The following is a 27,548-nucleotide window of genomic DNA, read 5'->3' as shown; positions in this document are numbered from 1 at the left end:
AATTGTTTGCTGGGCTTTGGGTGTCTGTGAGGAGGTCCTACATTTCCTTCCTTCCTTCCTTTCTTGCTTCCTTCCTTCCTTCCATTAACCTTCAGAGTCAGATTCTCCTTCGCTCAGAAGCTCAGATTCTCCTTGGCCCAAAGGTTTACTTCCTAGGGATACAAAGGGATTTAACGATTCCCTTTGGGGAGGGGTGGGGGGGTCTTTTTGCATTTCCAGCGGCCTGCAGGATCACTGCCAGAGTGTGATGCCTCTGTCCACATCCCCGCCAACCTCACCCATCCCAGCTCAGCCCCTCATCTGTTGGGTTTGAGAAAAGTCTAGTGAAAATGTAATCCCAAGAGCTGATTTTGGGGCTTGTCACTGAGGCTGTTCTTAGTGCACGACATCAATCCCTGTGCAAAAGAAACCGCACTCTTCAGGTGAACAAACCAAGGATCCGGTGACTTATACCTAGAGGGCCTGGGGCAGAATCTGGGGTCTACAAATTGTGGCTTTCTCACTCCGTTCTTTCTCCTAGTGGTGGAGAAGCACCTGGAGAAGGGCGGGGAAGGGGAGGATCGGCGGAAGGACCCGGGAGACACCTGGACGGGAGGGAGCTGCCCCAACTCGAGAGGCCGGGGGCTGCGAAGGCTCTGCCGGAAAACCCATCCCCGGGCGGCGGCGGGCAGGGCGGAGGACCGCGGGGCGCCGCCCCCGGGGCGGGTCCAGTGCGTGGCAGCGCCCGCCCGCCCGGTCGCGAAGTTTCCAGTCCTGGGAGCGCCGTGGTGCCGGCCGATCGTCCCCAGACCCAGCCATGCGGCCCCTGCTGCTCCTGGCCCCGCTGGCCTGGCTGCTCCTGGCCCACGCGAAGGGCGACACCAAGCCGGAGGGTGAGGGCGCGAGGGGCGGGAAGGGGCGCGGGCGGGGAGCGTTCCCGGGCTGCCTCGCTGAGGACCGAGGTGGCCCGGGCGGCCTGGGCTGTGGGGGCGGGAGAGGGCTGGGTTCCGGTCACTTGTCCACTTACTCGCTGATGACTTGGACAACACTTCCCCTCTTGGGACTGTTGTTCCCACATAGTGGGTAGGGGAGGGTGACAGCTGAAGTCCCATTCAGCACGGAGAGCGGCCAGTGCTTATAATAATAACGGACAGCGGCTACTATTTATGGGCTACTTACTGTGAACGGGCATCGTTAGTTAAGCATGGTCACCACCCTGGGAATGTTTCTTCTCTTGTCCCCATTTTCCTACTTGGCCATCTGAGGCTCCAGAGTTGATTCACTTGCCCAAGGTAGCACAGCCTGTGGGCCTTGGAACAGGACTTACCTCCCAGGTGTGCCTGGTTCCAGAGCCCAACTCAGAGCCACCAGGCCTCATAACCTTAGGGGTGAGGGGCCTTGGGGTGTAGGGGAGGTAGAAGGTGTGGCTCACCTTGGAGGAGCAGTCCAAGTTCGACCACCTCCTCTGTGCTCTGCCCAGCCCCCTGCTATGCTGATCTTCCTCTCTCCACTTTGCATGTGAGGAAACTGAGGCCCACCAGGTGAAGTGACTGCCCTGGGCTGTCCAGCCATGGAAGGTTGGTCTGAGGTGGGCCGGACTCCAGTGTAGTTCTGTTACGCTTCTCCAAGGCAGACTGAGTTCCCAAGTGTGCCCCACTATCCTGAGTGGGTGCAGAGCCAGACTTATACCCTCCACCCCCTCACCCCCATTCCTGGAGAGCCTGGGAGCCAGCTCCCAGTGTGGGGTTGGGGTAGCAGAAGGAACATGGCTCTGTGGTCCTTGGGCCAGGAGGACTGGGAACCTCCTTTGTACTAAGTTGTACCAAGGGCCACTCACCTCCCAGTGGTAAAGTGATGCTGAGTTTCTTTGGGGCTAGGTGTCTTAGTCTGCAAAACAAGGTGAGAATACCTCAACTTTGAGAGATCTTCTGAGGCTGCCAGGGGATGAGGCCAGTCGGCGAGAGCTCAGCTCTGTCCATTAAATGCCCTGGCAGAGGACATTTTCTCTCCTGGACTCAGCTTTTTTGGAGTATCAAGCAGCACAGTTACACAGGTCAAAGAGGGCTGGGGCATGGTTCAAGTGGTAGAGTGTCTGCCTAGCAAGTGTGAGGCCCGGAGTACAAAACCCAGTACTGCCAAAAAAAAAAAGGTCAAGAAATCTGAGGGAAAACACTCTGAGCACAGGCCTGGCTGGTGTGTGCAAAGGGCCTGGGTTCCTTGCATCAGGAGCCTGGAGCCCCATAGTAGCTTTCTTTCCCGCTCTGGGCCTCTCCTCCACACCCCCCAGTTCTGCTGATGTGGGCCTCCCCCTCGCCCCATCTCAGGAGAGAAACTATGAAGCCCAAAGAGGTGAGTCAGAGATGGACCAAACTGATGACAGGACATCAGGCACCCAGCCCCCAGTGGTGACAAGAGGAGGTCAGGGGAGGTTCAGGGCAGCTGACACAGAGGGTGATGCTGTTAAGAAGGCTGAGATAATTTAGGTAATGTGCCTTGCAGGTGGTAAGCACTCATTCATGGGCAAGAGGTGGAGTACTAATGACAAGCTAGTTCAAGTTGTGGCCCTTTGCTTCTCTCTCTCTCTCTTTCTCTCTCACCCTCTCTCTCTTTGGTGGGACTGGGCTTTGAACTCATGGCTTTGTTCTTACAAAGCAGGTGCTCTACTGCTTGAACCACACGCCAATCCATTTTGCTCCAGTTATTTTGAAGATGGGGCTCTCTTAAACTGTTTGCCCAACTGGCTTTGCACTGAGATCCCAAGTAGTTAGAACTACAGGCCTGAGCCACTGGTGCCTAGGTAAGGCCCATTTTGTAAGTGGAAAGAATGAGACCTGGAAAGGTTAAACACTTAGCCTCAGGTTGCCACTGCTGATTGGAGTAGAGCCCCTCACTGGAACTGAGACCCACAGCTCATTCCTGCTGGCCCCCCTCTCTGGTTGGGGGACTTTTGTTTGGAAATGCTGTTTGGAGGACCACCCCTCCCCTTCCCCAGATCCCTCAGATCTACCTGAGGTGGACTCCTCCACTGGCCAAGAAGTAGGATAGAGTACGATAGTCATTTTCCATGTAGGTCTTCCTGAGCCACCCACTGGTGAGGGAGGATCAGGGAGGGTTCACCCCAGCAGCCCCTGGAGAAGCTAGCTCCTCCCTCCCCTGGCAGGTGACTGCAATGGGGTTTTTAGTTGGCATAGGTTTATGGACCATACCATGTGTCCCTCTGGGGCACAATGAGGTCTGGGGTGGGGAAAGGGACTTGCTATGGAGTCTGGGGGAGTGTGGTGGGTAGAGCTTTCTGGCAGCATGTCTAGCTGTTCACCTGAATGTCCATGGATTTGGCATGTGGACAGTTTCACTTTTTTTTTTTTTGCAGTACTGGGGTTTGAACTCACGGCCTACACCTTGAGCCACTCCATCAGCCCTTTTGTTGTGATAGGTTTATTTTAAGATAGGGTCTTGGCAACTGTTTACCCAGGCTGGCTTCGAACCTCAATCCTGCTGATCTCTGCCTCCTGAGCAGCTAGGATTACAGACATGAGACACTGGCACCTGGCTTAGCTTTCACTTTTAAGGAGTGCCAATCAGAGGGGAAACACACGGCTCCTCACCTCAGTAGATGCCCAGTCTGATGGGGGAGATAAAGCTCTCTGCTCCCAGGGAGCCCTGTGTGAAGGCGGAGACATTGACCTGTCCTGAGGGATCCTCCAGACCAAGGCATTCAACACAGTGACATGCACATGGCCCAGAGTGCCAGGGAGGAGAGTCCAGGTGCTCCCTGGCCTGTTATCCCTTCCTTTTGTTTTTATTCTTGTTTTTTTTTTTTTTTAGACAGCTTATAGCCCAAGCTGGCCTCGAATTCTCCATCCTCCTGCCTCAAGCTTCCAAGTGCTGGGATTACAAGTGTGTGCACCATGCCCCGCCCTTTCTTCCTTCTGTCCAGGCTCTGGCTGATCTCTGTCCTCTCCCTGTCCCAGAACAACCCCTCAGGCCTTAGTTTGGCCACAGTGAGGGAAGGACAGGTGTTGAAATCAGGAACTCCAGGGGCATCAACTCAGACATGGGTGGGGCTTCAGGTGGTGGGTTCCACAGAAAGGAATAGATAAGTGCCAGGAGTCAGGCAGACCAGGCTGGATTGAGGGGTGGGAGGGCAGGGGAGTGAGATGCCCTGAGGCAGCAGAAATGTATGGGCAGCCAGACCCATGGAAGCCATTGTTGGCTTCTGGTACGAGGTCCCTACCTCCTGCCATTCCGCCTGACCCTTTGTTTTACTCCAGTGAAACCCTGGAGTGAGGATGGGGAAGAGGATGGAGGATGGGAGGAGCTTTACTCATTCCCACTCCCTAGAAAGCAGACAGGGTGTGTCATTCCATGAGACAAGGTCACACACTGATCACCTGCCTCCTTGCCTGGAGCTGCTGAGGTGGGGAAGGGGGATCAGCCAGGGCCCAGCCAGATCAGGGCCAGGTTCTTAGCCTTTTCCTGAGGATCTGTTCTTCCAGGAACTTCCTTGGCATGCCTGTTTCTCCCCAAGCCCTCATGCCCACTCTCTCTTTGTCACTTCTCTCAAGAAGGCACCTGCTTCTCATCCTGGATCCCCTGGGCGGTACCTGCCTGTGCACAGCTCCCTCTCCAGGGGAGGCTCCTCCTGGAGATAAGAACCCAGGCACCAAGCTATGTGCTTTAGACATGATTCTTTACATCTTCAAGAGTCTCTGGAGGAAAGTGTTGCTGTTACCCATCTGATTCCCAGAGTACAGATGAAGAAACTGAGGCACAGGGGGGCTAAGTTACTTGCCCAACAATCTGTCTTTACCATCTGCTCTGCCATCTCTTAGTTACTTCTTCTGACCCTGGGCCACAGTTTCATCCATCTGGGGAAATCATTGCTGGGCTTTGGGCAGGTAGGGAGGTCCTAGTTCTATGGGTGCCAGGCCCTACGTGGCCCTGGCCTGAGCCCAAGATAACTGGCTAGCAGACAGAAGCAGGCGGGCGGGCCCCAGTGCTGGAAAACTGATCTTCCACGTTGATATATTGTGATTGCCCAGAGTTCTGGTGGGTCTGACAGTGGACTGGGAAAAAGCCTCCTGGAGTGATTAAGTGGGGTGCCAAACCTGGGGAGGCCTGAGAAGCCCAGAAATGTTGCATTCTATCTGCAACTAAGTCCTGTGTTCTGGGATGTTGGCTTTCAGGCAGGGAATTGGTGATGTCAAGAGCCTGGGTGCTTGGAAGGCCATTCCCTTTTCACTTCAAGGTCTGTGATGTTAGGCAGGTATTTAACCTCTCTGTGCCTCAGTTTCCTCACTTGCAGATGGGAGGTAAAAGTGCCACCTCCTTCATAGGATGTTAAATGCAGTAGTGAACGTAGCCTGCTTTGCACAAGACCAGAGTGCACCATGCCTTGGTCACACTCAGTCACATCCAGGATAAGGAAGAGGGAGGCCAAGGAAATACAGACGTGGCCCTGGCCTGGGAAGGGAGAAGGGCAGCTTTGTACCTATAAGGCAACTTCTGGGCAAACCAGGTGACCAGATTAGGAGATGAGAAGAAGGAGGGCTTCCTGGAAGAGGTGGACCAGGAGCATCTAAAGGGGAAGGAGTGAGCATGGCAGATAAGCCAAGGGAATGGGATGCAGGCTGGGCTGCTGAGGCAGTTTTCTGGGGTGTTGAAGGTTGATATCAGGGTTCCTTGGGGGAGGGGCTCATCCTGCTGGGATGTTCTCCTGCTGGGAACTATCTCCCACTTTTGCACTGGAGCCTGGTCGGGGATGGCTTGGCCCAGAAGTCCCCAAATGTGGCCGACATCAGACCTGGGAAATGAAGGAAAGATGAGACTCCTGGTACCACCTCAACCTGAGGGCCCGGGAATCTGAATTTCTGAACTGGATCCCTGGGATTCTCAGCCAGCCAGGGAGGCCTGGGAGGCAGGCATCGATGGCCCTAGGAACCCAGGATCTGTTAGTGCCCTAGGGTGGCACCTGGTAGCAATCAGAAGAACAGGGAGAAGACAGTCTGGGGAGGAGGTCGGTGAGTATGCAGAGGGTCCAAATCACTGGGGCATCCCATCCAACCTAGCTAGACAGCTTCCTGAGAGAGATGATGAAATGGGTCCCTTTTAGCAGATGGCCTGGCTGCTATCCCAGGCCTGATTAAGAGGGGACTCTGGGCCCCGGCCACTTTTGTCAAGTCCTGGTACCAGCACTTCTTGGCTCCTTGGGCGAGTTACACACCATCTCTAAGCCTCTGATTCCTAACTGGAGCAGGGGTTAGTGTGTATAAAGCGCTTAGAACAGCATATGGATGAAGAAAGGGGAAGACTGCTATTACTGCTGTTATTTGGAAGTAGAAAGTAGAGAATGCAGTCTGAGACATACCGTCCCTTTGCCCTTCCCCCTGCCACCTGGCCTCAGGACACATACCCATGCGTGCGTGTGCACGGGCGCGCGCACACACACATACACACACACACACACCACACACACACACACACACACACACACACACACACACAGAGGCTTTTTCCATCCATGAAATGTGATACATTTCTTGTCCTCAGAAGCCCCCTTTTAGCCAGAGGGCCTCAGAGCTGGTGGCTAGGGCTCTCCTGCTGAAGGAGAGACTGAACCATTCTGGCAGGAGTTGGGGGGAGCCCTTCCTCAAGTGGACCCCAGGGCCAGGTGTAGAAGGTTTGCCTCCACACTTGCCTGGGGCATCCACCCCTCCTGCCCTGGTCTGCCAGTCCCTGCTGGGCTGCCTGGCCTGCTCTGGGAACAGCAACCTATACTGTTCAACCTCTGCCAGCTCTGGGCAGCTGGGCTCCTCCTGCCTTCCTGGGGTGCAGGTGGGGAAGGCCTTACCTGCTGTTGGCCTAGGTGCTTGGTGGATCTGTTGCCCCGGAGAAGTGGGAGCCCTGGACCCTGAGGGAAGTAAGACCTACACAGATGAACCATGATGAGCACTGCAAAGTGGGTCCTGCCCTTGAGGCTCAGAAGTCAGGGTGGAGGCTGGGAAGATGTGTGATTGTTACTGCCCTGGGACCTGGAGGAAGGTTAGAGAAGGTGGACTCAGGTAGCCAAGGCAGGAGGTAGAGAGCCTAGCAGCAAGGCTCTGGCTGGAGGAGAGCCCAGCCTGCACAAACCTGGCTCCACAGGACCTCAAATGCTGGGCAAGTCACTCGTCCTTCACTAGTCAGCATCTCTGGTGGCTCTTAGCTTGTGCCAAGCATCCAAAAGGGTTTCCCGTGCCTGGTCTCATTTAACTAGACCAACAGCCCTGGGAGGGAGGTTCTTTATTATCCCTACTTCACAAGGGGGAAACTGAGTCTCAGAGAGGCCTGGGATTTGCCCAAGCTCACACAGCTGGTAGGAAGCAGAGTTGGTATTCTAGGCAGGCAGGGCAGCTCTAGACCTCTCCCTTCTCAGAATATGTGGCCTCACGGTGTGGCAGGGAGGAGCCTCTCCCAGAGATGCTGACTGGGGACTGGGGAGCTGCTTCTAGCAGGGTCTGTCACAGAGATGAAGCCACACTGTGGAGCCTGGGAGAGGTCCCTGTTAAAAATATAGCAGCCAGGCGCTGGTGGCTCACATCTGTAATCCTAGCTACTTAGGAGGCAGAGATCAGGAGGATCAAGGCTTGGAGCCAGACTGGGCAAATAGTTTGTGAGACCCTATCTTGAAAAAAACCGTTCACAAAAAAAGGGCTGCAGAGTGGCTTAAGTTGTAAACCCTAAGTTCAAGCCTCGGTACTGCTAAATAAATAATAAATTATACTGATAGCTGCCTTGGTCAAAAGTCGGGTGGACTGAAGAAGGGATTTCAAGCTAATTTCCACTCTGGGCTGACTCAGCTTGAAGCATGGAATTGGGAGAATCCAGGCTTGTGAGAAAGACTGTCGGCATGGATTAGCAGTGCCTGGGTGCAGACACAGAAAGCAGTGGCCTCTGGGCCTTGAATTTGCTGACCCAGGGATAATGTCCAATGCTGGCCAGAGAAATCTTCCCCACTATCCCCATGCAATCCCTGAGCCACCTGAAGCCAGAGACTCTGTGCCACAAGGTAGGGGGCAGACCCCTCTCCTGTGGGTGCTCACATCACCATGTTAGTCAGTTACCAGGTGGAAGGAGCCCTGGGAGAAGGGAAATGCATCCAGAGACTTGGGTTAAGGCCCAGTTCTGTTGTTAACCTGTCAGGTAATCTTAGGCTCAACCTGGGCTCTTGTTTGTAATAGGTTGACATGAGGACATGTCCTAGCAGGATTTGACAGGTCACTGCAAACAGAGCCCCCCTCCTACCTGTCCCTTCCTTCCTCCTCATTCCCATTTTACTCACCCTTCTTTGTCCACAGACAATCTTTTAGTCCTCACGGTGGCTACGAAGGAGACCGAGGGGTTCCGCCGCTTCAAGCGCTCAGCCCAGTTCTTTAACTACAGGATCCAGGTAAGGGGCAAGGCAGAGGGGTAGGGGAAGAGCCAGGAGCCAGTGTCCTCCCTTTCCACACTGCCAAAGCCCCTAAGGTGGAAGGCTGAAGGATGAAGATGAGTTAGGATAAGGAAGCATGAACAAATTCTAGGAGGTGAGCAGGAAGGAGAGGCGAGGCTAGAGAGGTCAGTCAGAGTGCTGCTCAGATGTTACCTGCAGAGGACTCACCCAGGAGGTGGTTTACAGGGCAGGGCTGGAAGCAGGCATTTCCACAAGTCCCCCCAGGGGATTTTGGGGGTGCAGGTGTCTGCAGAGCATCCCTGTAGAGAGAACACTACGGTAAAAAAAAACATGCCCAGTCCACTGGGAGCTCCCCCTGCAGGGAGCCATTCTCCCATTTGGTTACCATGCTCAGTGCTTCCCTGGATCAGGTATGCTGTTGAGTACTGGGGCTAGAGTGGAGGACAGGACTGGTCACATCACTGTCTACACAGAACTTGGCATGAAGCCAGAAGGAAAGTGTATTAACTCACATGAATGAGCACTGAAGCAACTGTGCTTCAGGCATAGTTGGATCTAGGGTTTCAAACAGCAAAGGAAACACCCTCTCTTTGTACCTCTAGGAATTTTGCTTCTTTTCGTTTGCAGAATGCTCTGTCTACACTGTGGCAAGATGACCATTAGCCACAAACTAAAATTCAGCTTGCCTGAGCCTTCCCTAAATTTTAACAGAGTATTTCAAGAAGACTCTGATAGGCCACGGTTGGGCCCCATGCTCAAATCTGGCTGTAGGAAGGACAGGAGGCACAGGGGATTCTAATTGGCCAGGCCTCCCCAGGACCCAGGTCAGCTTTCACACCTGTGGGATGGTTAGTTTACCTACAGAGGAGGGCCAGAGGTGCAGGACAAACAGAAACAAAGATGTCCAGCTGGGCGGTGGACATTGGCTGGAAAATAAGGGGCCTTTGTCTCCAGGCGCTGGGCCTAGGGGAGGACTGGAATGTGGAGAAGGGGATGTCAGCAGGTGGAGGGCAGAAGGTTCGTCTGCTGAAGAAAGCTCTGGAAAAGCACGCGGACAAGAAGGACCTGGTCATTCTCTTTATAGACAGGTTGGTTGACTGGGCAGAGGAGCCAGACAGACAGACAGAAATACTCTGAGGTATTTGGGGGGGTCACTCAGTTAAGATTGTCTGTGGTTTTAGAGGACCCATGAACCCCCAGGATAAGGGTGTCTGGTGTAGTCATTCCCCCTCTTGGTGAAAAGATGGGAAGGGTGACCTGCCATGGATTCGCAGCGTGTTTTGAGTGTGACATGGGTTATGGGGCCCATCTCCCTGTCTGGGGTGGGGATGGAAATGTGGCAGGCAATTTCCAAGATGGTTGCCCGGGGCTGCTGTAGGACAAGGGGGCTGTGTGGGATATCTTCATCCTGGTGTCCTCCCTGGGCCCATGCTCACCGGGGCCTGCCTGCCTTCTCCCTGCTCTGGCCACAGCTATGATGTGCTGTTTGCCTCTGGGCCACGTGAGCTCCTGAAAAAGTTCCGGCAGGCCAGGGGCCAGGTGGTTTTCTCGGCTGAGGAGCTCATCTACCCGGACCGCAGGTTGGAGGCCAGGTACCCAGTGGTCTCCGATGGCAAGAGGTTCCTGGGCTCTGGAGGTGAGAGGCCAGGCGCTGAGTGGGGTGGGGGTGGGGTGTCACATGACAACCACTGCATCTTCTGGGTTTCAAATACAAAAATATCTTGACTAGAGTGCTGAGGTTTTCACCCCGCCCTGTCCCTCTGCTGGGGAGTCCGTCTCATTCAATGAACAGTCACCCCAGCATGGGTAAACCCTAGAGTCACCCAACTCCTCCCTTGTCCTCCTCAACCTCCTGTGCATCACAAGTCATGCCCCTGCTTCCAAAAGATCTTTTCCGACCTGGGCCGGTTCACCCTTCCTTAGGCAACCTGGTGGTCCCCCGCTCCCGGGAGGTCACCATATTGATGCCGAACTTAGTGCGGACACCCGATCGGCATAGCGCACTGCAGCCCAGAACTCCTGGACTCAAGCGATCCTCCTGCCTCAGCCTCCCGAGTAGCTAGGACTACAGGCGCGCGCCACCGCGCCCGGCGCCAAAAGATCTTTTGACTCTTCTGAAAGAAATCTGGAGTTGCCCTCATAGGCCTGCACCTGCCCTCTTGTGGAACCCTTCCTCTCCTGGCTCACTGTCTTCTGACTGCCCTGCCAGTCTCGGTTCTCCACCCAGCAGCCTGAGAGGCTCTAAGAGGAAGCAGATCCAGCGCTCAGTGAACTCCCATTGGATGGGGAATAAAATTAACAGGCCTCTGCCACCTCAGAAGGGGCTCTGCAGCTACATGGCTCAGTGGCTCAGAGCGTCACTCCGTCTACAGGGCCCTTCTGGGCCTAGGCCCTGGCCCTGAGGTTAGGTGTCCTGTTTCTCTTCCCTTTGCCTCTCAGTCTACGCTCTAGCCTGGGAGCCCGGGTGGACTTTGACCACTTCCCGGGGCTCAACTCCAAGAGTGCCGTGTGACTTTGGCCTGGCCTTTGCTCTTCTCTGGGTCAAGTTACCCAGATCATTCTATAAAAGGCACTGGGCCCCACCAACTGTACTCTCCAGGGGCTTCTGGTCCAATAGATTCATTCACTAACTGTGTAGTGCCAAGCACTAAATGGGTCTTCCTTCATGGAACTTTCTCTCTTGGAGCAGTGGGAACTCATCAGCCAGGTACAATAATGGCAGGCCTATTTCCAGCCTGCAACCCAACTTTCCTTAATCCAGGAGGACTTCTGAGAGGAGGCAGGCCTTGTAGGTAAAAGAGAGGAGGAGGGGGAAAGCCCTGGCTTAGAGGCCTGAAGCTAAGTGTCTGTTTCTGTGTTCTACCCCTTCTCCCCAGGTTTCATTGGTTATGCCCCCAACCTCAGCAAACTGGTGGCTGAATGGGAGGGCCAGGATAGCGACAGCGACCAGCTCTTTTACACTAAAATCTTCTTGGACCCAGAGAAGAGGGTAAGAGGTGGTGGTGAGTGGAGGAGAAGAGCTTAGGGAATTGTGACTCTAGATCCTGCTGGCCAGCTGCACTGGGGACAGTCCCCTGGGGCCTGAGCTCCTGGGTTGCTGTCTTAGTCCATTCTGCCTGCTGTAACAAACTGTCATAGATTGGGGAGACTTACAAACAGCAGACATTCACTGTTCACAGTTCTGGAGGTTGGAAGTCTGTGTGAGATCAGGGCACCAGCATGGTTGGGTTCTTTTTTTTGGCCATACTGGGGTTTGGACTCAGAGTCTGGCACTTGCTCGGTGGGTGCTCTGCCACTTGAGCCATGCCCCGGTCATTTTTGTTTTAGTTATTTTTTAGCTGGGATCTCACAGTTTTGCCTGGATCAGCTTTAGACTGTGATCCTCCTCTCTCCACCTCCTGAGCAACTGGGATTACTGGTGTGAGCTACTGTGCCTGGCCACAGTTGGGTTCTTGACTATAAAACCTAGGTGTGGTGGTGCATGTCTGTAGTCTCAGCACTCCAGAAAACCAAAAAAAGAAAAAAAAAAACAATAATAGTAACATAACGGTAATAATAACATAGTAATAACAGCATCTCCTAGGGATGTTGAAAGGATTAAATTTACATATGAATACACACATGCTTCTTGGACTAGTGATTGGCGTGTGTGTGTGTGTGTGTGTGTGTGTGTGTGTGTGTGTGTGTGTGTGTTACTGTGATTGTCCTGGATTTGAGCCAGGTGCTTCTTTAGCTTCCTTCTGGTTCTGAGACTTCCTGGTTGCCTGGTAGCCCCCAGGGCTTTTCAGGGCTCCAGGCTTCCCTGATGTGTCAAGACTGAGTGAGCAAGGGGCAGGTTCCCCAGGCTGAATGAGTGGGCCCAGCTTCCACCAGGACCTGGCCCTGCTGCAGCCTGGTGTCCTCGTTCCTGCAGGAGCAGATCAACATCACCTTGGACCACCGATGCCGCATCTTCCAGAACCTGGATGGGGCCTTGGGTGAGCAGCCCCCGAGGGAGGGGTGGGAGGCTGGAAGGGGGAGGGAGGAGGTGGAGCCTGAGATGGGAAGGAGGAAGGAGATGATGTTCTGGGCAGGGTCCAAGCCCAAGAGGAGAACAGGGCAGGCTCCTCCCTTGTCCTTGTGCTTGAAGGTTGCCAGCCTACTACTCTGCTACCCAGAGACCACCTGGACCTCTTGGGGCAGAGCCGTGGGTCTCTCTTGGGGGTGGGTACAGGGGAAACCATTCAGCTTGGGAGGATCAGGGTGATGCCCACAGCTGGCACCAGCCCTCCCTGCCCTGGTACCATGTTCTTCCTGGCCGGCCCCTCTTCTCCTTCCCCAGACCCTCACCTTCCCAGTGAAGGATTCCTGGGCTGGGGGAAGGGACTGTGCTGTGGATGGGGATTGAACTGGGGCAGGAGGAAGTCAATGGATGACTTGGAAGAAGAGTGGCTGCTTCACCCTTGGGGCCACAAACACCCTTGGGCTGGGCTCCATGTCCGTGGCTAGTGGCGATGTTGGTTTGCCACAGGCCTTGCTGTGTGTGACCTCAAGGACATCACTCATGTCCCCTCCCAGGCCTTAGTGTCCAGGCTACAAATGGGACTGAGCCTTTCTCTGAGGGTCCGGTGGAGGTCTGGCTTTTCTCCCAGAAAAAGGCGGATACCTCACCCCCTTTCGCCTGGAGTTTCCGGTGGAGTAGGGTCATTCCAGGCCCTTATACAGAGGGGCTCTCATATCACCCCTAGGAAAGATCCTGCTCCAGTGTCTTCTCAGGCTCTGTGCAGTTCATACTGTCATCCACTTCCTACCTTTTTCTTATAGTCAGACCAAGGGGATCAGAGCCCTGGCTGGGGCCCTGCTGTAGGGGCTCCCCTGCCCAGGCCTCCCATTGTCACTGGTGTATTCTCGATGCTGTTCTGCATGTCTGAGCCAAGATGTTGTAGTCATTGTTCTTCTCCCATCCCCACTTCTGGCTCTAAATACAGTGATTGTGTGGACTCTGTTCACTGCGTGTTAGTTGAGCCAAGTGCTTGCTGGGCACACAATCCTCCCCTCACTCCATGAAGAAGGGATTATCTGCATTTGACAGATGGGAAAACTGAGGCTCAGAGAGGTGAAGTGACTTGCCAAGGCCTTGGCCTGCTCTCAGCTGGTCAGTTCCCAGGCTCAGCCTCCCTTCCTGACGCTGGACGGGGCTCTGCTTTCTCACCCACAGATGAGGTTGTGCTCAAGTTTGAAATGGGCCACGTGAGAGCACGGAATCTGGCATATGACACCCTCCCCGTCCTGATCCACGGCAACGGGCCCACCAAGGTAGGGGGACCCAGCCCCCTGGGAGTATGGGGTGGGGGGGGCTATAACTCCAATTCTGCTCTTGGGACCAAGGCTACCTCCTGGGGTCCTGCTGTGAGCTCACCACCTCTGCCCTCCCATGTGAGCTGGGTGTGGAGTCGCCTTACATTATTGTGGTGGTCAGTGGTGCCTTATTCTTCCTGTTGGCCTACAGGACACATAAAGAGGTCACTATCGCCATCCAAGCCTAGAGTGGACAGCCATAGCTATCTGTACACTGTCACCTAGGGCAGAGTCATTTATTCACTCAACAAACACTACTGGGTGCACCAGGGGATAAGGTCATAGATAGGACAGACAGTCCCTGCATTCATGGTGCTAGGGAAGGGGCTGGGGGAAGGTGGCAGCTGGGGACAGGGCAGACCTAGATAAGTGGCCCTGGCTCATAGCATGTTTCTTTGTCCTCTACTGCAGCAGAATCACATGGGAGGGAGAGGAAGGAAATTATATTTAAAAAGTGAAGATTTCCTTTTTTTTGGATGGGTTCAGGGTTTGAACTCAGGGCTTCATACTTGCAAAGCAGGCACTCTTACCACTTGAGCCACTCCTCTAGTCCATTTTGTTCTGGTTATTTTGGAGATGGGGTCTTACAAACTATTTGCCTAGGCTGGCCTGGAACCCTGATCCTCCCAATCTGAGCCTCCCAAGTAGCTAAGTTTACAGGCATGAGCCACTGGCACCTGTCCCTAAAAATGGCGATTTCTTGACTCCACCCAGGATTTGTTCCAAGGGGACTTCTGAGGGTGGGGCCCAGGAATCTGCATCTTACAGCACCCAGGAGATCCAAGGATGAAGCCCTGTAGCAGCAAGCCCTCCCTCTGCCCTCCCTGCGAGCGGCCTCACAATCTCCTGGAGATAGAACCTTCCATCCAAGACCCACTAGGGGTGGGAAGGGCTGGGTTATGTGGGCCCACCAGGGGTCTGGGAGATGTGACTTGGTGGCTGCGGGTGGGAAGGCTGGCCTGGCTCCTCTCCAACCTTGTGTCTCCCAACAGCTGCAGCTGAATTACCTGGGCAACTACATTCCCCGCTTCTGGACCTTTGAGACGGGCTGCACCGTGTGCGACGAGGGTCTGCGCAGCCTCAAAGGCATTGGGGTGAGACTGCTGGTGGGACTTTGGGGGTCAATCCCAGTGGGGACTGGAGTATGGGGAGGAGAATGAGCGACTCAGAATAGATTCTGTTATCGCTAGTGGTAGGTAAAGAGGTCACTTTCCTGTCTGGGTTCCCGTCCCTCTTGAAGCCGCCTCCTAGAAGCCCTGTAAACTGTTCAGGCCCCAGCCTCCATCTGTATGCTTGAGTTCTGGTTTCTTCTGCCTGGTCCTTCAGGCTCCTGCAGCCTCTCCCCATCCCAGGAGCCCTGGTCTTCATTTACAGCCCAGCTCTCCTGACAGCGTGCCGTTCACCACCCTGCTCTGAGCCTTGGTTCCCGCCACTCCATCTGGGGTGGCCTCTGCCATTTACTGCCAGCCCTGCCTCTACCCGCCTGCACAGCCCCTGTGGTGCTCCCAGGCCCAGGCTGCTGTCCTCCTGAGGCCACGGACTCTTGTTTGTGACTTTGGTTCCCTTGGGCCACGCTAAGGTCTTGGTGGCGGTGCAGTGGCTGGACACTGCTGGACTGCTGTTGTCTCCCATCCCCCACACAGGATGAAGCTCTGCCGGTGGTCCTGGTGGGCGTGTTCATTGAGCAGCCCACACCGTTCCTGTCCCTGTTCTTTCAGCGACTTCTGCGCCTCCGCTACCCTCAGAAACAGATGCGGCTCTTTATTCACAACCATGTGAGTAGCAGCACTCTGGGGGCTTTGTGTGGCTTGGCTCAAGGGTGCAGCCTTATGAGGTGGCCTGACTCCCCTGAGGAGCCAGCTGAACCAGGTTTATTTGAGCCAAATGGAAGTGGGTGGGAGGCTGAGTCTCCAGATCACTAGGTTGGCTTTGGAGTCAAGACTGGCTGGCTTGACTCCTTCTATTGCTTTTATTGGCTATGTGACCTCGGGTTTGTACCTCAACCTCTGTGCTTCCATTTCTTGTGTGTGTATTACTAGGGTTTGAACTCAGGGCCTCATGCTTGCTAGGCAGGTACTCACTTGAACCACTCCACCAGCCCTTTTTTGTGATGGGGTTTTTCAAGATAGGGTCTTGCAAACTATTTGCCCAGGCTGGCTTCAAACCACAGTCTTCCTGATCTCTGCCTCTGGAGTAGCTAGGATTACAGGTGTGAACCACCAACACCTGGCAAATGATTGAAAGCACTCACAGCATACTCTTTTTTTTTTTTTTTGGTGTCATGCACTGGGACTTAAACTTAGGGCCTCATGTTTGTTAGGCAGGCACTGTACCACTTGAGCCACTCTACCAAGCCTTCCATATGAAATAGGAGTAATAACTGTGTGTGGTGGCACATATTTGTAATCCCAGCACCAGGGAGGCTGAGGCAGGAGAATCAATAAGTACACAGTAAGAGCCTCTCTCAAAAAAATAAATGAATAAATAATAAATAAGTAAGTAAATAAATAAATGGAGTAACAACAGTGCCGACCACATAGATGTGCTGCAAGGGTTAAGCAAGTTGATGTTTGAAGTGCCTAGAAGGATGCCTGGTACCAGGCTGCACATAGTAGGTGGTCTTGTCTATTGTCATTTTCATTTCTATCCCTGTCCCATTTCTAATTCGATTGGTGACAGTCAACTTGGTTTTCATTCCTTGAGAACCTTCTGGGAGTCAGGAGTGTGCTGAGGCCATTGCTCTGTGGGGAGCAGGCCTGTACCCATCACCCAGCTCACTCCCTCCCACCTTCCCTTCCAGTTCTAAAGTCCCACCTCTCAGCCTCTGCTTTGATCAGTTTTCCAGTGGTGATGCCAGCGACCGCTAAATCCTGCCTGTTCTGCAGGGCTCTTTGTCTTCACTGAAGTCTTCTCAGCCATGCTGTCTGTGCACCCACCCCCAGACCTTTCAGGTCTAACAGTGTGCCCTTGTCCCAAGCTCAGCTTCCTCCTGGAGTCACTGGCATTCATTTCAAGTGTGCTGCAGGCGACCTGGACACAGGAGGGACACTGGGGAGTCCCTGGGGAGGCTTGCAGCTTCCCCGTGTACTCATAAACTACGGGTGGCTATGACAGAGGTACTGTGGTCCTTGGGGTGGCACCTGTGCCTTCATACTCACTCCTCTGTCCCCACCCCCAGGAGCAGCACCACAGGGCTCAGGTGGAGCAGTTCTTGACAGAGCATGGTGACAAGTACCAGTCTGTGAAACTGGTGGGCCCAGAGGTGCGGATGGCAAACGCGGAGGCCAGGAACATGGGCGCGTGAGTCGGGAGGCCGAGGTTTTCTTGGCTGACGGTGATGGTGGCGGTGGTGGGCAGATGGGCCATGGCATTAGGAGCAGAGATGGAGGGACAGGAAGACACAAGGATCTGTGGTCTCCAGCACATTCCAGCTACTTCCTGGGCCTCAGAGTTCCCTTCTGCCAAATGACATTGGTAAGCAGTGTCACTTGGGCTCAGGAAGCAAATTAAGGAAAGAGGAAGGTCTCGAGGACCGGAAGTAGGCAAAGGCTGACAGAGAAACAACCTCTTTGTTTTTTCTTTATTATTATTTATCGCCTGGTGGGCCTGGGGTTTGAACTTAGGGCTTTGCACTTGTAAAGCAAGTGCTCTACCACCTACTTGAGCCACCCCACCAGCCCTGCTCTGGTTATTTTGGAGATGGAATCTAATGAACTGTTTGCCCTGGCTTGCCTCAAAACTTGATCCTCCTAATTTCAGCCTCCTTCCTAAGTAGCTAGGATTATAGGCGTGAGCCCCTGGTACTGGCCTTTTCTTTTGTTATTAAAAAGAAAACCCCAAAAACAAGAAGCAGAGATGTATTTTGTGTTGGCTGTAGAATTTGTCACATCAGACCCAAGGTTGGCAGCTTCCTATGAAGGACTAGGTAGTAGATTGACCCACGAATCGGATTTACAGGCTCTGTGGTCATGGCTGAGCTCTGCCCTTGTAGCATAAAGGCAGCCACAGATGATACAAAATGAATTCAGCTGTGTTCCAGCGAAATTTTATTCATGGACACAAATTTGACTTTCTCTAAGGAAGGCATAATTTTCACGTGTTCTTTCAGTCCTCCTTCCCCAATCATTTAAGAATGGAAAACCATTCTTAGCTCATGAGCTGTACAAAACAAGACAGTAGGAAGATTTGGACCAGGGACCATAGTTTGCTGAGCCCTGAACCAGGGAACAAAAAAGACATATGTTTTTATGTATTTATTTTATATAGTGCTACAGATGCAACCTAGGGCTTTGTGCATGCAAGGCAAGTGCTCTACCATGGAGCTACACCCCCAGCCTCCATCTTTAAGGCTTTTGGTACAAGTTTCCAAGTTGCTCTCCAAAAAGACAGCACCAGCACCCCCTACCCCAGACAGTGTAGAGGCCTGTGGTGGGCTGTGCTCACCCCAATAACAGAGTTTGCCCTTTACCAAGCTCTGGTCCATTGTCTTGAGGGCACAGGACACCTTGGGTGTGGGTCTCAGAGTTGGGAGGTACCTTCAAGGTCCCAGCCTGCACCAGGGCTGTCTTTAAGGCCCCTCTGTGGTACATTGTGAGGCCAAACTATAGTAACAGATGTAGGCAGCCACTGGGGTAGCTTCAGGACCAGCTCAACTTATCCTATGCCTTCCTCCTTGCAGTGACCTGTGCCGCCAGGACCGGACCTGCACTTACTACTTTAGTGTGGACGCTGACGTGGCCCTGACCGAGCCGGATAGCCTGCAGTTGCTGATTGAGCAGAACAAGTGAGCCCGCCCTGCCCAGCACTGTATGGGAGAGGCCTGGGCAGGATGGGAGCCCCTGGCCTTCCTCCTCCATCATCTCCTCCCTCATTCCCTCCCTCCTCCTCCTCCTCCTCTTCGGCCTTTTCTATGACCTGGGATGCAGGATGCCCAGCCTGGCAACTCCAGGACTGATGGAGAATAGTACCTTCCCAGGCACAGGCAAGAGGAGTCTGATGAGCCAACCCACCCCCCTCCAAGCAAGGCCCTCCTGTCCCAGTGAGGTGCAGAGACCCCTGCTTGCAGGTCGCCAGGCCCCACCCCTTCCTTATCTCCAGGCAGGTCTGCTTCCAGCCCCTGCTGAGCCCCTCTCTTCCTCAGGAATGTCATTGCCCCGCTCGTGACCCGCCATGGGAGGCTGTGGTCCAACTTCTGGGGGGCACTGAGTGCAGATGGCTACTACGCCCGCTCTGAGGACTACGTGGACATCGTGCAGGGCCGAAGAGTGTGAGTACCTGCATGGGGCACCTTAATCTCTCTTCCTCCTGGGCTGCAGGTGCTCCTTCCCCAATATTCCTGATCTGATTACCCTCAAATTTCTGCTGAACATGAAGCAAGTCCACAGTCAGACACACAGAAGGACTTCCTGACACTTGTTCTGGGCCTAGGTGCCCAGGGTAGGAGAATCAAATCAGCACTATCAAACCAGCCCTCCCAGCCTGTGACCCCTCCTTCAATCTTTGTCTCTGTCCCTTAGTGGCGTCTGGAATGTGCCCTACATTTCAAACATCTACCTGATCAAAGGCAGTATCTTGCGGGCTGAGCTGCTGCACCCTGACCTGTTCCACCACAGCAAGCTGGACGCCGACATGGCCTTTTGTGCCAATATCCGGCAGCAGGTGAGCGGGTCTGGATGGTCACAGGAGACCCTATTGGCTCTGACTTCATGGTGGGCTGCCTTGTCACCAATGGCTCTGGAGCTTCTGAGAGGCCAGCAGGGCCTGGTGGAGGTGCCTGGGGCCCTGAATAGAAGACTGGTCCCCAAGCGTCTGCTAGGACTAGTGCAGTGGTCCCAGGTGCAGTTTCGCAGCACCTCCTTTAGTTATATTTTTGACATAACAAAGAAAAGCTTTCCACCTTACCTTGTCTCTGCATTCCACCTCATATTTCTTGTTTTTCTGACTTTCTCTCGTTTTCTTCTGTGCTAGGGATTAAACTCAGACACTCACATTTGAGCCGTGCCCCAGCCCTTTTCATTTTAGTTAGTTTTCAGGTAGGGTCTTGTGCTATTTTCAGGGCTGGCCTCAGGTTGCTGGGGATGGAACACGGGGCTTCGCTCAATGATTTTTTCTTTTTCTTTTCTTTTTTTTTTTTAAATATATGACAGTTTGGTGAGGTCTTCCCCTGTGATCAAAACTTCAAGATCAGAACATAACCTGGGCAGAGTGCTTCCCCAGAGTGAGGCCCTGGGTTCCATCCCCAGCACAGAAGGGGATGTTCTTTTATTCCCTATTCAGTCCTCCAGGAAGCCTTCCCTGGTTGGGCCAGGTGCTGGGGACCTGGGTGTGACTCTGCTCATCAGGCACTAATCTTACGAACTTGAATCTGGTGGTGGAGCAAGCTGTAGGGAGGAGGAGGCCTGCTCCATCCATCTGACTGCTCTCCCCAGGAGGTCTTCATGTTCCTGACTAACCGGCACACCTTCGGCCACCTGCTCTCCCTGGACAACTATCAGACCACCCACCTCCACAGTGATCTCTGGGAGGTGTTCAGCAACCCTGAGGTGAGGCCCAGAGGCCAGGATTAGAGGAGACGCCCTGGCTTCCTCCCAGGACAGGATCCTGGTAAGGGGGAGAACGCCTTAGAGACGGCGCCATCTAGTGGAGGAGGGGCCAGGCATCAGAGGCCTGGTTTTGTGGCCCATCTATCAGCTGAGACTAAGTTGAGCCTCTCAAATTTTTGGGGCCTCATTTATCTATGCTCTAAAATGGGTGTACCATCCCAGCCTGCCTTCTTCTGAGAGTGCTGTAATGATCAGAGGAGACAGTCATGACAATGTAGATGTTGGGAGCTTGTAGCTGACATGGGTAGTCCTTCACACAGACACATGCATGTACATACACGTGAAGATACCACCTCCTGTGGGCACACTTGTGCACCCAGACAGTGCACACACAGCCAGCAGGCTCAGGTAAATACCTACCAGCCCCAAAAGTGCTCATATCCACTCACATTTCCTGGGGTCCTGTGGGAAGGAGACCTTCCTTGGAATATCCTGAGGAGTTGAGCAGTGGTGAGGCCAGCTGGCTCAGGCCAGCCCTGAGGACCCCAGCCTGCTTTCACTTCCCCACAGGACTGGAAGGAGAAGTACATCCATGAGGATTACACCAAGGCCCTGGCTGGGAAGCTGGTGGAGACGGTGAGGGCTGTGGACACCCCTGAGAGCAAGGCTACCGAGTTTGCACCCCATACCTGCTGCCGTGGGGCATAGAAGATCGACACGGGTTGATGGCAGAGGGGAGGGACCGGGAGGAGCCTGCCTGCTCTGGCAGCGCTTGTAGCAAGAGAAATGGGTGGTGGGGTGGCCCCTCTATCCCTGCTGGCACTTCACAGATGAGGTCTACAGGGGCCTTGGGGATCTTGGGCCTTTCCCTAGCTTAGGCAGAAAGGAAGAAAACATCTCTGAATGGGATCTCTAGCCAGAGTAAGGAGTGGGTGGCTCTGTCCTATTGTTCACAGCTGCTTCCCCCAAGCCTGCAGCCTCCCTTCCCTAGGTGTGCTGCTGCTTTTCATCGTCCTGACACTGGCACTCTGTGACCATGGCTGAGAATGTCTGGCTCTGAGCTCTGCCAGAGCTTATTCAGTCTGCCTATATCCACTGAGCCCCTGTACCTTGGGGGCACTCAGAAGGCAAATAGAGGGCTGTTGGGTTCAGGGCAGGGATAGACCACACAAGGGGCCCTGCAGCAGGTCCCACAGTCAGAATGATGGGTTGCTCTCCCTCTGGACTTTGATGACCTAGTCCTCTGTCTTCTCAGCCTTGCCCAGATGTCTACTGGTTCCCCATCTTCACGGAGGCAGCCTGCGATGAGCTTGTGGAGGAAATGGAGCACTTCGGCCAGTGGTCTCTGGGTGATAACAAGGTAGGGCCAGATACGGGGCTTGGGGCTGCAGAGAGGCTGCCCTCAGTGAATACCACCTTTCTGGGCTTTTCTCCTGGCCACCCGGCACTCTCTCTGGGACGTTTAACTTTGGAGGGGGTGCTGGCAGGGGTGCCTGCAGGTAGTCAGGGATAGAGGAATTGAGAAACTGGGGGTAGAGAGTTGGTCCCCAAGCAGCCAATACCACTGTGTGACTTTGAGTTGCCTTAATTGTACGTTGTTAAGTCTTCTCTTCCCATTTTATTATTAGAAAGGTTTAGCTCCCTACCCAAGACTTAAGTATGGAATGGGGAATGAGCAAGTGTAGGAGGAGGGACATCAGGACATGGCACCAGGTCCAAGTTCATCAGACAGCCCACGCAAGAGGCATGATGGACACAAGATGCTGTATGTTCTCTGAAGGAAAATGCTTTGCCTGCACCTGATTTTGGGAAGTTCAGGTGCTGCTTTGTGTGTGTGTGTGTTACTAGGGTTTGAACTCAGGGTCTCACACTAGCGAGACAGGCGCTCTACCACTTGAGCCACTTCACCAGCCCTTTTTGTGTTGGGTATTTTTGAAATAGGGTCTTGCTTTTTGCCCATGCTGGCCTCAGCCTGTGATCCTCCTGATATCTACTTCCTGAGTAGCTAGGATTCTGGGGTGAGGCACCAGCTCAAGCCCATCAGTAGCTGGGTGCTGGTGGTTCACACCTGTAATCCTAGCTACTCAGGAGGCAGAGATCAAGAGGATCTTGGTTTGAAGCCAGCCTAGGAAAATAGTTCAGGAGACTCTATCTTGAAAATACCCATCACAAAAAAGGGCTGGTGGAGTGGCTCAAGATGTAGGCTCTGAGTTTCAACTCCAGTACCGCCAAAGATAAAGAAATTAAATTTAATTTAATTTAACCTAATAAGTCTGGCCCACCCAGGCTAACCTTGATACTGGAAATTTGGTCCCCTGAACTCAATGCCAATTCACAAATGAGCAGGGTTTGGGAGAAAAGGAAGGAAAGGTTTATTAATTTTGTCAGGCAAAATGAGGACTGCAGTGAGCTGCTCTCTCTACAGTCCTATCGAGGAGACAGTTTTTTAAAGGAAAGCGCAAGCCTAAGAGTATGTGCTTCCGGATATATGTGCTAAGGCATGACTGTGGGTTACATAGTGGCTGTGGGTCTGCTTATTTCCCAGTGTTCTGTGTGTCTTGCTGTCCTTTTTTTTTTATTATTATTTTATTATTCATATGTGCATATAAGGCTTGGGTCATTTCTCCCCCATGTCTTGCCGTCCTGAATGTTTCTTCATTCAGGAGCTAAGGAGAGGAGAGTGGTGACCTTGCCTGAGCTGAAAAGACATTCTTGAATTTTGGGCTGGTGGAATGGCTCAAGTGGTAGAGTGCCTGCCTAGCAAGCCTGGCAAGCGTGAGGCTCTAAATTCAAACCCTAGTATCACCCCCCCACCAAAAAATTTGATGATGTCGTGTTGCTGGGCACTGGTGGCTCACACTACTTGGGAGGCTGAGATTGGGAGGATTACTGTTCAAAGCCAGCCTGGGAGACTCTATCTGGAAAACACCCATCACAAAAAAGGGCTAGTGGAACTTGGCTCAAGTGCAAACCCCAGTACCAGAAAACAAAAAAAAAAATGTTCTGAGTTCCCTCGCCTGGGGGGCAATGGAAGGGGAGAAAAGACAAAAGAAAAAGAATGTCTGTTTAAAACTTTTTTTTTTTTTGGCAGTATTGGGGTTTCAACTCAGGGCCTACACCTTGAGCCACTCCACCCGTGCTGGCTTCAACCAGAGATCCTCCTGATCTCTGCCTCCTGAATAGCTAGGATTACAGGCCTGAGCCACAAGTGCCTGACTTTGTTTAAAGCTTTTGTTGTAAAAAACTTGCATAAGTGAAAGCAGGCTGGCTAGGAAAGTGAGTCACTTATTGCACTAAGAGTTCTATTATAAGCGTATTTAGGTGTCTGTTCCCTTCACAAACCTCCCTTTTTGATTAAAAAAGTCAACTGAATAGGGGCCTTAATTATATGTGAAAAACCCCATATAATTTAATTCAGTCCATCCTATGCCCAGGTCAAGAAGAGGGCATTAGACACAGCCTATACCCCAGAGCACGGGAATCTGGGAGGCCATCTTGGAATTCTGCCTGCCATACTCTCTGTGGTCACTTCCAGGACACCCGCATCCAGGGTGGGTATGAAAACGTGCCCACCATCGACATCCACATGAACCAGATCAACTTCGAGCGGGAGTGGCACAAGTTCTTGGTGGAATACATCGCCCCCTTGACGGAGAAGCTCTATCCCGGGTACTACACCAAGGTAAGGGAGCCTGGGGTGCAGCCAGGATGAGAGGAGGGGGTGGAGCATCTAAGGGGTGGGGTGGGAAGGGAAGGAAGTGATTCTCCCCTCCGCCATCAGGAGCAGTGGGGTCTCTCCACCATCAGGCAAGGAATGGGGAGTTGAGGGTATGGGGAGGCAGGGCCTTGGGAGGCAGGGCCTTGGAACACTGCTCTAGCCTCTGACCAGGCCTCTTTAGAAACCTTGCCTGGATGGCTCAGCTGGCCACATATTCATTCCTTCCCTTGGGGTCTCTAGCACCATCACTCTTGTACACCTGTCCACTGCACCTCTGGCTTTCTCACTCCCTCAACAGCTCAGTTACTTCCTTGTTCATGTGCTTTTCTCCACACACCTGCACAGGTGTGCCCCAGTCCTGCTCTCGAGGAATCAGCAGCCAAGATAGTTGCCAAAATGGGTCGTGAGGATAAGACTCATTCCTGCCCTCCTCCTGCCTTCCCTTCCTCCCTTCCCACCTTTCTATTCCTTCCTTCCACTACTCCTCTCTGTCCTTCCATCCCTGCCTCTCCTGGCCCTCTGTGGCCCCTCTCAACTGACATGGGTCCCCTTGTTCCCTACCCTGACACAGGCCCAGTTTGATTTGGCCTTCGTTGTCCGCTACAAGCCTGATGAACAGCCCTCACTGATGCCTCACCATGATGCCTCCACCTTCACCGTCAATATCGCTCTGAACCGGGTTGGGGAGGATTATGAGGTGAGCGGGGCCCACCTGGGGCCCTGGGGCTGGCTGAAGGGAGGAAGGAGGCTGGCTAGTGAGCAGCACACAGTTGTGGCAGAGGGGTCCAAGAGACTCTAGGGCCAGAGAGCCAGAGATAAAGGGTGCCAGGTGCATAGGGAGGGCTTCCTGGAAGGAGTGGACTTGGATCACAGTTAGGCAGGAGGGGGCTTTAGCGGTGGCAGAGAACAAACTCCAAAAGGTCTGGTATCAAACTGCCTGGCTCTCGATCCTGCCTTCCTCCTAACCAGCTCTGTGGCCTCGGGCAAGTTTCTGAGCTTCTCAGTTTCCTCATGTCTCAGGTGGGGAAACTGAGTGCTCTCAAGAGTTGTGAAAACAAATGAGTTCACCCAGTCTTTGCTTATAGGGAACCCAACAGGTACTCAAGGAACACCAGCCTAGGGTTTGCCTCATAGGGGAAGGAGGAGGGCTGCTTTGGGAATGGTGGGGAGGGTGGTAGGTGTTAGTCTGGGGGTGGGATACAGGCTTGCGGCTGGAGAAAAGAGGGAGGCAGTTCTGGGGGTCTTTCATGTGGCCAGTTAGGGTGCTGCTGTGCCTACCTTCCCTCTTTAAGCTACTAGTTGTTAGGCGTTCCTTTGCACTTGGCCCTGGGCTAGGCCATGAAGGATGCCCATAAAAACTACTGTGAAAAAAGAGAAAAATATTAAAAAAAAAAAACAAACTGCTGTGAGTTTTTGAGAGCTAACAGTCTATCAGGAATTTTTGCCCCCCCTAGGGAATTTTGGGTTGTCACAGCTGAGGGTACCACTGACATCCAGTGAGAGGCCAGGGATGCCCCAGGACCCTCCCACAACAGTTTCTACAATGGTGGGATTGAGTAACTTGGCCCTAAGGGCTTTCTTTTCTTTTTTTTTCTCCTCCTTCTCCTCCTCCCACCTTACTGTTCCTTCTTATTTAATTTTCACAACTCTGTGCAATTTACTCCCACTTTACAGAAGGGGAAACTGAGGCTTGTCACCAAGGCTGCCCAACTCCAAGGCCAGAGCTCCTGACCAACCAGTCTTTGCTCAGTGTCATTCTCAGGCTGTGGCTTCACTGGCACCTCACAGCCAGCTGTGCCAAGGGCCCCTTGGTTGCGGCTAAACAGAGAACAGTACCGAGACCACATGGGCAGTGGGTGAAGGACCCAGCTTCCACTGGGGCACTGATGCTTCCTCTCTTCCAGGGTGGAGGCTGTCGGTTCCTGCGCTACAACTGCTCCATCCGAGCCCCACGGAAGGGCTGGGCTCTCATGCACCCTGGGCGGCTCACGCACTACCACGAGGGGCTCCCTACCACCAGGGGCACCCGCTACATCGCTGTCTCCTTTGTGGATCCCTAACTGGTCACACCCGGCTCTCTTGGACCTTTCCTCTTTGCTGACAACCACTGCCCAGCAGTTCCTGGGGCCTCAGGGTCCCAGGGAACCGGTCCAGCCTCCAGGCTCTTGACTTCCCATTGCTCTTGGAACTGCCAGTCGAACAGATTGGGTGCAGGCCAGAGACAGGGTGCCTTTCTGAGGCTGAGGCTTTCTGTGATCTCCACCAAGCCCCAGAAGACACTGATCACGTTCATGCTCCCCAACTGTCTTCCTGGAAAACCCAGCCCTGCCCCTTCCTCTAATTCTCCCATGGGGAGCAGAACCTGGCTTCCCAAGCTGCCCAGAGAGACGCCAGGGGTGTAACCCACACCTCAAAGCCACACCAGCAGAGCTGCCACCCCACTGGCTTCTGCTTCAAGGTTCAGGATCACAGAGACCTGGATCAGATTCCAGATCTCACTCTGAGCCCAGGACTGCAGAAGCTTCTTCCTCCAGGCTCCTGTCACAAGAGCACACCATTGTCCCCTGGGGATAGTGACTCAGAAATCCTCTCAAGGGACATGAAAGGAAACTGTGCCAAAGCTCCATCCTCTGCTTCACCCTTGCTTGGAGGAGGGGAGAGACAAGTCCACACTGCACTGGGTCACACTGTCCTGATGCCTCTGGAGAACGGGACAGAGACAGGAGGGTTCTATTAAAGGTCTTTCAAACCACTGAGTGGAAGGTGCTTGGGGGCCAGTGTGCACATTTCAGGGTGAGTGTCCGGGGCGGCGGTGGATGTTAAAGCCCCTGGTCAATAGGAAAGGCTCTGTCAGTATCAACCCTTACAGCTCACAGTAATGGCTGCTTGGAGCATGCTGCTTTATTTGCAAAGACCTGCACCATCTGTCATCTCCTTTGCTGCAAACATGAACATGGGAGAATAGGGACTTGGTGCTTCTGGTGGCCCCAACCACACCTTGGCATACTGTTCTGGCTATGCTTCAGGGCGTTTATCCATAATAAAAGCTGGCCAGGTACAGGAGGCTCATGCCTGTAATCCTAGCCACTCCAGAGGCAGAAATTAGGAGGATTAAGTTTCGTAGCCAACCTGGGCAAAAAAGTTTGTGAGACCCCCATCTCAACCAATAAAAGCTGGGTGTGGTGGTTCGCACTTGTCATCCCAGCTATGCAGGAAGCATAAAGAGAAGATTGGGGTCCTGGCCAGCCTGGACATAAACTAAAACCATATTCGAAAAATAACTAAAAGCAAACAGGCTAGAAGCATCGCTCAAGTGGTAAGAGTGCCTGCCGAGCAAGCAGGAGGCCCTGAGTATAAAAAAGAAAAACCTAACATCGATCCATCCCTTGCTGTGGGCCAGGCATGGTGCAAATAAGGCACTCACCACACAGCCCTCTGGAATAGAGGCTTTTATTTCCTTTTTATATAGGCTCACTCAAGCCAAGTAGTTGGCCTGTCACACAGCAAGAAAGTGGTAGCAACAGAATTTGACTAATTTCAG

The 27,548-nt window shown here is 53.4% G+C and overlaps 1 protein-coding gene across 1 annotated transcript; it reads left to right on the top strand.

Annotated features, from left to right (window-relative positions):
• The first annotated feature begins 712 nt into the window (after nucleotides 1-712).
• Nucleotides 713-26,759, top strand: Plod1 (procollagen-lysine,2-oxoglutarate 5-dioxygenase 1). The gene is made up of 19 exons (XM_020157357.2): nucleotides 713-872; nucleotides 8,316-8,407; nucleotides 9,365-9,498; nucleotides 9,883-10,046; nucleotides 11,287-11,399; nucleotides 12,324-12,387; nucleotides 13,608-13,705; nucleotides 14,740-14,841; nucleotides 15,391-15,522; nucleotides 16,926-17,047; nucleotides 18,426-18,530; nucleotides 18,888-19,013; nucleotides 19,264-19,405; nucleotides 20,176-20,289; nucleotides 20,860-20,925; nucleotides 21,545-21,649; nucleotides 23,825-23,971; nucleotides 24,579-24,704; nucleotides 25,912-26,759. The coding sequence occupies exons 1-19, from the start codon at nucleotides 797-799 to the stop codon at nucleotides 26,065-26,067; spliced, it is 2,184 nt and encodes a 727-aa protein (XP_020012946.1). The 5' UTR covers nucleotides 713-796; the 3' UTR covers nucleotides 26,068-26,759.
• The last annotated feature ends 789 nt before the right edge of the window (nucleotides 26,760-27,548 follow it).

Source organism: Castor canadensis, chromosome 7 (assembly GCF_047511655.1).
Source record: "Castor canadensis chromosome 7, mCasCan1.hap1v2, whole genome shotgun sequence".
Taxonomy (NCBI): domain Eukaryota; kingdom Metazoa; phylum Chordata; class Mammalia; order Rodentia; family Castoridae; genus Castor; species Castor canadensis.
The sequence above is the reverse complement of the archived record's forward strand: the minus strand, read 5'-3'. Positions and strand labels throughout refer to the sequence as shown.